Source organism: Sorex fumeus, unplaced genomic scaffold (assembly GCF_029834395.1).
Source record: "Sorex fumeus unplaced genomic scaffold, SorFum_2.1 ptg000063l, whole genome shotgun sequence".
NCBI lineage: Eukaryota > Metazoa > Chordata > Mammalia > Eulipotyphla > Soricidae > Sorex > Sorex fumeus.
In genome coordinates, this window is record NW_026606120.1 from 60,711,029 (window position 1) to 60,721,930 (window position 10,902).

The 10,902-nt window shown below is 42.3% G+C and overlaps 1 protein-coding gene across 1 annotated transcript in view; it reads right to left on the reverse strand.

The window, feature by feature from the left end:
* PRR11 (proline rich 11) overlaps positions 1–10,902 on the reverse strand; it is a 42,281-nt gene that overhangs the window by 10,390 nt on the left and 20,989 nt on the right. Inside the window, exons 2-4 of the mRNA XM_056127540.1 lie at positions 10,137–10,269; positions 5,652–5,802; positions 4,021–4,143 (exon numbers count right to left, since the gene is read on the reverse strand). Coding sequence (XP_055983515.1) covers positions 4,021–4,143; positions 5,652–5,802; positions 10,137–10,269 — 407 coding nt within the window. The remainder of the gene's footprint in view (positions 1–4,020; positions 4,144–5,651; positions 5,803–10,136; positions 10,270–10,902) is intronic.

Genomic DNA, 10,902 nt, shown 5'->3' on the forward strand with positions numbered 1-10,902 from the left:
TAGCCTGGAGTACCCACAAGCACCACTAGAATTAAGTGCATAGCCTGGAGTAAGTCATGAGCATTGCCAGGGTGGCGCCAACACAAAAACAAATAAATAATGCACAAATACACTCAAAATAAAACAAAATAATACTCAATGAGAGAAATGAAGCAGGCTGTCACCATGAATAATGAACCTAGATTATCCAGCAGGTGAAGGGAGAATGGACCAGGGAAGGAGAATTCCTAGTAGAGAGAAATCAGCTTAATGTAGCCAAGAATATAATAGATTTCAGAAACCGATAAAAAGACTAAAGGTGGGACTAGAGTGATTATGCAGAAGTTAAAAGGGTTAAAGGGCTGGCTTGCAAACGGCTGATCCCAATTCAATCCCTGGCACCACATTTAGACCCCTGAGCACTACCAGAAGTGACTCCTGAGCACTGTCATTTGTGGTGGCCCAATACTCCTTCCTCCCCTCCCCAAAAGGCCAAGGGTCCTGGCCAAAGAGACAGTACAGGGGAGTAAAGGCGCTTGCTTTGCAAGCATTTGACTCCCCCCCACCCCGGTACTGCATATGTACTCTGAGCACAACCAGGAATGACCCATGAGCACAGAGCCAAGAGTAAGCCCCAAGCACAGTTGGGTACAACCCACCCCCACCAACCCCAAAGAGATCAAGGTCTAGAACATGACTATTGGCTCCTCCAATTTCAAGCTGAGGACGTAATTGCCAGTATCTCCCTTTATTTGGAGGCAGGGTCTTTAAAGAGGTGATTGAATTAAATTATTAGGCTGATAGTCTGGGCTCTAATCTAACCATCAGGTATCTTAATGAAAAGAGAAAATTTAAACATGCGGGAGAGCTACTAGGGATGGGCCTACACAGAGAATAGGTCATTTGAGGATACAGTGAGGACGCCAGCAAAGAATCGCCTCAGAAGAAACCAACCTATGGAAACTTCGATCGCAGATTTCTACCCTTCAGAATTGTGAAAAAAAATCAGTGTCTGTTGCATAAGTCACCCAGATGGAGTTACTTTGGCAGTGCTAGCAAACAAATATAATGTTTCTATGTTTTATTTTTGTTTTGGGGCTACACCCAGCAATGCTCAGAGGTTCAGTGTTTGGGGGTTGCATCCACAAGTGCTTGAGGGTCTATGTGGGTTGGGGATCAGATTAGGGATCCAGCAAGTAAAACTTGTGCTCCAGACTATTCTATCTATCTATCTATCTATCTATCTATCTATCTATCTATCTATCTATCTATCCATCTATTTATTTATTTATTTAATTTTTTCTTTCTGGTCACACCTGGTGATGCTCAGGGGTTACTCCTGACTCTGCACTCAGGAATTACTCCTGGCAGTCCATATGGGATGCTGGGGATCCAACCCGGGTTGGCCACATACAAGGCAAATACCCTACCCACTCTACTGTTGCTCCGGCCCCACCAGACTATCGAACTACCTCCCTGACCCTATAACAACTCTGTAAAATAAGAAATATTTTTTACAGTCTTTTTTGATTTGGAGTCACACCAAGTAATGTGTGGGTGGGGGCAATTTCCTGTGCAGTACACGCTTGCGGGAATTATGAATTATTGGGGATCAACCTCCAGCAATGCAAAGCATGCATTTCAGTCTTTTGCCCCATCTGCAGGACTGAGACTGTGTATTCTTCTCTCATGATTTGAGTCAGAATGAGTACAGGGTTTGTTTTCCCACTTCCTTCAGCCTTGAGCAGCCTAAAGCCCACTCAACCTGAGGGACTCTTCCCATTCTATTCCCCTACAGTGAAAGATAAGAAAATACTTCCTTTGGATGTGAGAGTTTGAGATTCCTTGGCTTTTACAGCTATACTACAGCCTCTCCCCTAGCAATAAAGGAACAATAGTTACTCCTTTCATGGAGCCAGACGTGGAGAGCTCCCTTAGTTGTTATCTCTTATGCTCAAGCATAAATCCCTAGTAAATCCTGTATGTGAATATTTTTTTTTTTCTGGGGAGGGTTGAATCACACATCTTGTTGCTCTAGAGTCACTTCTGGTGGTGTTTAGGGAACTATGTGGCTTGAAATGGCAGCGTGCAAGGTAAGGGCCTTCACCACTGTACTATCTCTCTGGCCTGTAGAATTTTTTGGGTAATCTTTTTGTTCAGGGGCTACATCTGGAGGGACTGGGGGTCATTTCTAGTGGTGTTCAGGATTCAAACCCTGGCTCGTGCACTCAGTCCTTTGAGCTGTCTCTCATAATCCTTGTTGGGGAAATTTTAAGGCCTCTGGTTAAGTTTACTGCTCCAGAGTTTATAAACCCAAAAGGATAGATTATAGCTGTTATAACAGATGTTATAAAATGTTAAAAATCAAGAGGCAGGGCTGGAGGATAGCACAGCGAGTAAGGCATTTGCCTTGCATGCGGCTGACCTGAGTTTGATTCCCAGCATCCTAAATGGTCCCCTGAGCACCACCAGGGAGTGATTCCTGAGTGCAAAGCCAGGAGTAACCCCAAAAAAGTAAAAAAAAAAAAAATCAAGAGGCCAGCAGAACTGCGCTCCTTTCATGGCTGTAAGAAGAATTTATTCCTTGTCTCTTGCAACCTCTGGCAGCTCTTGGCATCCCTTGTATGCAGTCCCACTGATCACACTCTACGTCTGAGATCGCATTGCTCCTCCTTTTCTGTGACTTATGCTCTCTCTTTCCACTTCATAAGGACCAATGGACAATTTGCCATTGGATTTAGAGTCTATCCAGATAATATAGGAAGACTTCCTTATCTCAAAATCGCTAAATGCATCTGCAAAGACCTTTCTTTGAGGTAATATTTTCAGATTCCAGGCATGAGGACTTGAACATACCTTTTTCTTGTTGATGCTATTGTTATAGGGTAGGTAAAGGGTGAGAAGGAGGGGACATGTAATACCAGGGTGAACCCACAGCCTCTCATATGCACGGCAAGTGCTCTATAATTTGAGCCCGTGGACATAACCATTTTTGGCCACCATTCAGCCCACTGCTTAATGATGAAACAGAATCATTCCATCATTTCATAATATAGTTTCATTCCCATTTTATTCTTTGAGTTTTTCACTTTGAGAATATGGATCTAGCATAGGGAAGTTAGAGAAGAGTGCATAGTTTAAGTTTCTTTCCTGCGTATATTAGTCCAGAAAATAGAAACTACCAGAATATTTAAGAGTTGGTTATATTGCTGATGATCAGCTCAAAAGCCCGTTGGGGACGGTGCAGCAGTCCAGATGATGAGCAACAGTAGAATAATGCAGGCTGGTGATAGAAAAGAATCAGATTTCTGGAGCAAGGTTAACCCAGAGAATCAAGAAATATGGTACACTTAGCAGATCTACCAGGGGGAGCTGAAGTCGGGGAGGAAATACTCTTAAAGAAGCAGTAACCCAGTGCAGAGAATGAAGTTGAAAAGAAAAAAGAGAAACACCTCCCTCCTGCACCTGCCTAGTTTCTCATCAGTGACTCACAGGAGCACAGCACATGCAAAAGCCTAGTGACACAGAGATTGGAAATGAGGAATGCAGGGGTGGCTGCCCCTTGGCAATACAAAGCAGAGCCTCTTGACTGAAGTTTAAGAAATACATTTCAGAGCTTTCAGAGCAAACAGCCCAAGATGCACTTTCACCTGGAGCCATTCCTCCTCCGAGTAAAAGCATGTAAGGGTTCTTTTTTATTTATTTTCTGGACCTCCCAAGTGGTACACAGGAAGTCTGGGGGCCAACTTGACAATATTCAACCAAATTAGCCCAAGTTTCAATGCAAGAATCTGATGATGTATGCTGCTTGGGGCTCTGCGGTGCTGGGGACCACTAGGGCTAAATTCTGTGATGTTCAAGTATCAGGGCTTCCAGATCTACACTCGTTGTGCTCAGGAGGTTGTTAGAGATTGTGTCCAGGTCAGGTACATGTCCTAACTACTGTACCATCTCCCCATCCCTTGCTGGGACTCCAGGGGAGGACACCCCCTTTTCCCTTTGTTTAATTCCTGGCTTATATTTTTATTTGACAATACCAACCTTCAGGGTTTCCTGGAGTTTGCATAATTCACCTTCCAAGATACAAAACCGTTCTCTTAGACTGTGAAGTTCTCGGTGATAGAAACGAGATGGAAAGAACGTATCTTTCAATACTTCTAAACTCTGAAATTAAAGTATAAAGAAGAATGCAATGAGTAATAAGCTAAGGTCAAGAACAAAGGACAAGAGGGACTGGAGCAATAGCCACCAGGAAAAATAAAGTCATGAAATTCATGTATAAATGAATGGACATGGAGAGTATGCTGAGTGAAATGAGTGAGAGGAAGAGGGACACAGAATAATCAGAGTCTTTTCTGGGATATAGAAAAACACAGTATGAGGGGCTGGAGTGATAGTACAGCAGGTAGTGCATTTGCCTTACACATGGCTGATCCAGGTTTGATCCCCAGCATCCCATATGGTCCTCTGAGTACTGCCAGGAGTAACTGCTGAGTGCAGAGCCCCCAGCATTGCTGGGTGTGATACCGAAACCCCCACCCCCAACTCAAAAAACAACCAAACAAACCCATATTAGTATGAGACTAATACCCAAGGACAGTAGAAACCAGAGTCAGGAGGAATAGTCCATGGTTGGAAGCTTGTCGCAAGTGGTGGGGGGACCACTCTGACAAAGACAGTTGGAAATGATCACTCTGGGCAAGAACTAAGTGTTAAGTGCTGAAAGTAGATAAAGGTAGAATATGATAACCTTTCAGCACCTGTGATGCAAATCATAATGCCCAAAAGGAGAGAGAGAGATAGAAGAAAAGTGCCTGCCATAGAGGCAGGCTGGGGGATGGGGGTGGGAGGGAAACTGGGAACATCGGTGCTGTGAAATGTACACCGGTGAAGGGATGGGTGTTGGAACATTGTATGACTGAAACACAATCATGAACAACTTTGTTACTGAGCATCTCACAGTGATTTTATTAAGAAAGAAAGAAAGACATTAAAAAAAAAGAAAAAGAAAAAAGAGGCACTGGAGCAACTGTATAGTGTGTAGGATGCTTGCCTTGCACACAACGAACCACCAAGCCTGTCAGGTATGATCCCTGAGTGCAGCCAGGAGTAAGTTGTGAACACTGCTGGGTGTGACCCCAAAAAATCAAAACAACAACAACAACAAAAAAAAAGTGAGAGAGACAAGAGGACAGGGGCATGGCACAGTAAAAGAGTACTTTTACCTTATATGTGTGAAGTCCTGGGTTAAAAAGAAAAGGGAAAAAAAAGAACAGAAAGTGGTGCTTTGGTGTTTTAGAGAATGAAAGCCTACATAACCTTATCATTTCTTCTTCTTTTTTTTCTGGGAAGGGGGCAGTGGTAGCACATCTGGTGGTACTTGGAAGTTACTCTTGGGTTGGCAACTGCATGTGGTTGCCTGTGGTGTTCAGAGGACCATGTGGTGCCAGGGAGTGAACCTGGGGTTCCTGTATTCAAAGTATGTGCTTCAGCTGTTTTAACTATACTTATGGCTCCCATACTTTCATTTTACCTGAACTTATCCTGAGTGTTATATGACTATCTGAACACACAAACACATATAGTTGGTGTGCAGTGAACTGTACATACAGGTCAACACACACAGCAAGTATGTTGAAAACATGTATGGCAAGTATGTATCAAACACATACCTCGACTATGCAGCTTTGGCACCAGTTGTATAGACACCATACTTTGTTTACACCGAATTTTACAGCATCCTTGATATTGGGAAATTTGAAGTTCCAGGATGATCTTAGCCAACTTCTGCTAAGGGGGGATTCTGTTGTAGAAATAACCACTCTGTAGGAAAAAGAAAATCAAACAAATAAAAACTCATGAGTTGGAGATTGGAGAGTACTCGGTGGGCTGGAACGTGTGCTTTCCACGAGAGCTACAAGAGGCCCAGGCTCCATCCTCAGCACAGCATCGCCCCAAGAACCACCAGGAGTAACTCCAAAAACTGAACTGGGAGTACATCTTGAGTACCACTGGGTGTTGCCCCCCAAACAACAAGAAACAACAAAAAACTTAAAAAAAAAAAAAACAAACTTGTGAGTTAGAACAGTAGCTTCTAATTAAATAAGGTAGTTTTTTTTTATACGTTTGTTTTATTTCATTAGATGCCAGGAATCAAACCCATGGCCTCACAGATTCAAGTCATGTGCTTTACCACTACGTTCCATCTCTGGTTCAAATAAACTAGTTTGATTTAATTTTTAAATTTTTGGTTTTTGGGCCACCGGACAGTGCACAGTGCTTACTCCTGAGTATGTGAGGGTACAATATGTGGTGCTGGAATCAAATTAGGGTTTGTCATACTTAAGCAAGTGCCTTAACCCTTGAACTCTCTCTCTGGCTCCTATATAAAAAGAAACTTGTTTGTTTTGGTTGGTTGTGGTTTTGGTTTTTGGGTAACATGCAGTGGTGCTCAGAGCTTACTCCTGGCTCTGACCTCAGGCATCACTCCCAGTGGGGTTGGGGGACCACATGAAACGCTGGGGACCCAACCCAAGTCTGTTGTGTGCAAAGTTACTTTCCTATAGCACTGTCTTCCCGTTGTTCATCAATTTGCTCCAGCGGGCACCAGTAATGTCTCTATTGTGAGACTTGTTGTTATTGTTTTTGGCATATCAAATATGCCACGGGGAGCTTGCCAGGCTCTGCCGTGCAGGCAGGATACTCTTCGAGAGGGATGGAGGAATCAAACCTGGGTTGGTTTCACGCAAAGCAAACAACCTATTTGCTGTGCTATCGCTCCAGCAACTTCCCTATAAAGTGTACTAAATAGTTTTACAGTATAGAGTTTCAAAATCAGGAACAGAGATTACTTAAACCGAAATTCTTCACTAAGTTCTATAATTCAGGTTTTTTTTTTCTGGCCTCACTTGGTGATATTCAGGAATTATTTCTGGTGGTGCTTGGGGGACCATATGGGATGCTGGGGATAGAACCCAAACAGCTGCATGGAACACAAGCACCTTATCCGCTATACTGTCTCTTCCAGCTCAAATTCAGGAATTCTTCAACAAAGAATAAATAAGTAAAAGTAAATAATAACAATGTTTTAAAAATATATAAAGTGATAAGGAAATAAACATCAAATGCTCAAGAGAGTGCATCAGGTGGGTTGAGCTCATGCTTTGCATGCAGGAAAGCTAGAATTTGATTCCTGGCACCGAATCATCCCAGAGCGCTACTGGAAGTAAGCCCTGAACACAAAACCTGGAGCAGTCCCTGAGTGCTGCCAGGTGTGGCCCTGATGAAAGAGACATCAGGGATCCAATAATGAACAAAAGAGAGAGAAACCTTGACCTTATAGAATTTATAGTGTCACAGAAGAAAGCTAAAAGAAAGTTTCTTGATGATTTATTTGTGAATAAATGCTAAAAAAAAAAAGATAAAGAGGGGACTGTGAAATGCTGGGCGGAGATGGAATTTATAGCTAGGGTAATTGAGAAGGTGGACTTGGCGGGGGAGTAATATTTCCTAACAAGTACTCAGAGGGTCTGGGGCCACTTGCTGTGGTGCTTGGCACTGCTGTGCAGTCAATACTGGGGTCAGGAAATGGTGCTGCATGATGCATCCAGTGATATTAGGGGCTACCCAGGTGGCTGAGGAACAGGTGGTACCAGGGATTAAGTTCACTTGCAAGGCATGTGTTGCTGTACTATCAACCAAACCATTGAGTTATCTCCCTGCACCCTGAAAATGAAAAGTTTTTGTTTGTTTGTTTGTTATTGTTTTGGGGCTGGAGCAATGGCACAGCATGTAGGGCATTTGCCTTGCACATGGCTGACCCAGGTTTGATTCCTCCGTCCCTCTCGGAAAGCTCGGCAAGCTACCAAGAGTATCCCACTTACATGGCAGAGCCTGGCAAGCTCCCCATGGCATATTTGATATGCCAAAAACAGTAACAACAAGTCTCATAATGGAGACATTACTGGTGCCCACTCAAGCAAGTTGATGAACAATGGGAGGACAGAGCTACAGTGCTACTATTGTTTTTAATGGAATAGATTTTACTTTTTTTAATTTATTTTAAAAAAGTTTTTTTTTTTTTTTTTTTTTTTTGCTTTTCTTTTTGGGTCACACCCGGTGATGCACAAGGGTTACTCCTGACCTTGAACTTAGGAATTACTCCTGGCGGTGCTCAGGGGATCATATGGGATTAAATAAATAAATAAAATTATGGGGGGAAAAAAAAGTAAGGTGGAGTTCATGCCCAAATCAATCAGCTAATCAGTGACTGAATAAATAGCAGTATTCCTACATAAGAAAAAAAAAAGAATGGTGCAAAGGAGAATCAGTCAACTCAGTAGCCTTGGGGTCATGCTAAACTCTCTAATTTATTTTATTTTGGTGCCACTCCCTGAGCTGCTCAGGGACTATTCCTGGCCTGACACTCCCTCCAGTGGGCCCTATGAAAAGAGGATGAGAACGCTATTTGGGTCTCTCAAAGAGGAATCGAAAGAGCCATGCTTGGAGTATCATGCTTCACTCAAATGAGAGAAAGAATCCGGAGTTCCGACCTCCGTCAACGCTCAAGAATCAGGGACGCTGTCTCATTTGCCAAGGTGTTGAAAATCAGATTGGCTGGACATGTAATGAAATTTAGAGACGACTGCTGGACTAGAGCCGTTACCGACTGAATTCCACGGACGTCAAAAGATCGTGTGGCCGCCCACCTATGAGATGGTCAGACTTCTTTGTCAAGACCCTGAACAATCGGTTTGAGGCTTTTTGTGTTCCTAGAATGAGCAGGTGCCATTGGGCTACGCTAGCACGCAACAGGGATGAACAGAGACGTTACTGGCGCCTGCTCGGGCAAATCGATGAATAAAGGGATATCAAGCGATCAAGTGATCAATGGTGGGGGGGGGGGAGTCACACCTGGCGATGCACAGGGGTTACTCCTGGCTCATGCACTCAGGAATAACTCCTGGTGGTGCTCGGGGGACCATATGGGATGCTAGGAATCGAACCCAGGTTGGCTGTGTGCAAGGCAAACGTCCTACCCACTGTGCTATTGCTCCAAGCCCAAGAGAGGAAGACTTATGCAGAAGACAAGATGATGTTATTTTAACAGACTCATTCTGACTGATACATTGAATTAATACTGCAGAGAGGGCCAGAGCAGAAGCAGGAAGCAATTAGGGTTCTTGATACTCAGGAGAAAGAGAAAAGAATGAAGAAAGTGATTACTGGATTTTTGAGTATTTGTTTATATTTGCTTTTTGTGAAGAGTGCCATAACAATAAAACTATGAAGTATATTGTGAAAACTAGCATAATTGAATTTCTGTCAATAATACATTTTATCTGAGTCCCAGACATTAAATGATCAAACTTTGCTAATATTAAGATTTAAATTTTAGTTTTATAAAGGATTTATACAATTAAATTAACTAGGAAGGGGAAATATTTACTGTGTACACGCAATGCAGCTCATTGTAATTTTTGCTTCACTTGAACTCTTACATTATCACATAAAATTTAGGACACTTAACATTTCATTGCAGGAAGCTGGAGAGATCGTACACAGGACAGGGCATTTGCCTTGCTTGCAGCCGACCTGGGTTTGATCTCTGGCACCCCATATGGTTCCCTGAGCCCCACAGCACTGAACCCTGAGAGCAGAGCTCAAAGTAAAGCCTGGCACCTCCTCGTATGGCCAAAAAAACAAAAAAAATTTAATTCAGAAAATGGGGATGTTTAGTAGTGAGCATATATGAGCCCTGAGTTTGATCCCTGGCACTTAAAAACAAATTGTTAGTTTTTTGGTAAAAGTGTATTACAAGTGTTGTATTGGACAACAACAAAAGACTTTTAATTGTTTATCTGAAATTCAAATTAAACTGGGAATTCTCTCTCTCTCTATATATATATGTGTATATATATGTATATATATATATTTTTTTTTTTTTGGCTTTTTTCCCCCTCACACCTGGAGATACTCAGGGGTTACTACTGGCTCTACACTTAAAAATTACTCCTGTTGGTGCTTTGGGAACCATATGGGGTGCTGAGTATCGAACCTGAGTCTGCCACATGCAAGGCAAATGCCCTACCCACTATACTATCTCTTCCAAACTGATCAAATTTTTAATATTTTTTCTGTTCCATATTATGACTTACCTTTCTGGTGAGGGTGGTGGAGGGGGAGGAATAAATTGCTTAGGATGAATGTGAGAAGCTTCTTTTTTTTTGAATAATCTTTTGGCTTTGGCTTTTAGCTTTCTTCTTCGTTGTTTGTACTTGGGCATGGTTTCTGTAGAAAAAAGTTTCATGTCTTTTGTTGAAGAATATATGAATATAGAAAATGCACAAATCTTATAGTTCAATGAAATATCACAAAGTGAACTTACTATTTTCTTTTTTAAAAATTCATTTATTTGGAGGGTTGGAGCGATACTACAGAGTGTTGGGGCATTTGCCTTGCATGCAGGCCGACCAGCGTTTGATCCCTATCATTGCCAGGAGTAATCTCTGAGTGCAAAACAAACAATACAAAACAAAAACCTGGTTCTGTGACCATGGATTATTCCTGGTTAGGCTTGGAGACCATATGCAGTGCTGGAATTTAACCCAGATTGGTCTTGTGGAAGACAAGCACCCTACCTCCTGTACTATCTCTCAGGCACCACATCCCAAATTTTAATAGCGCTCTCTTACATTCTCACTAATAGTTTTCAGTCAATTAAGCAATTTCCATTGCCAGTTCAATTACTTCCTCCCAAACATTCCCAGCCTATCTCTGGCATTTTCTTATATTAAATGTTACATTTTACACTGTGCAACATTGCTTTGTTTAGTTGGTTTTGTTCTTTAGGGAGGTTGCCACCTTCTAGAAGTCTTATCCAGTAAAGTAGGCACATAACAAATATGACACATGAAGAAAAAA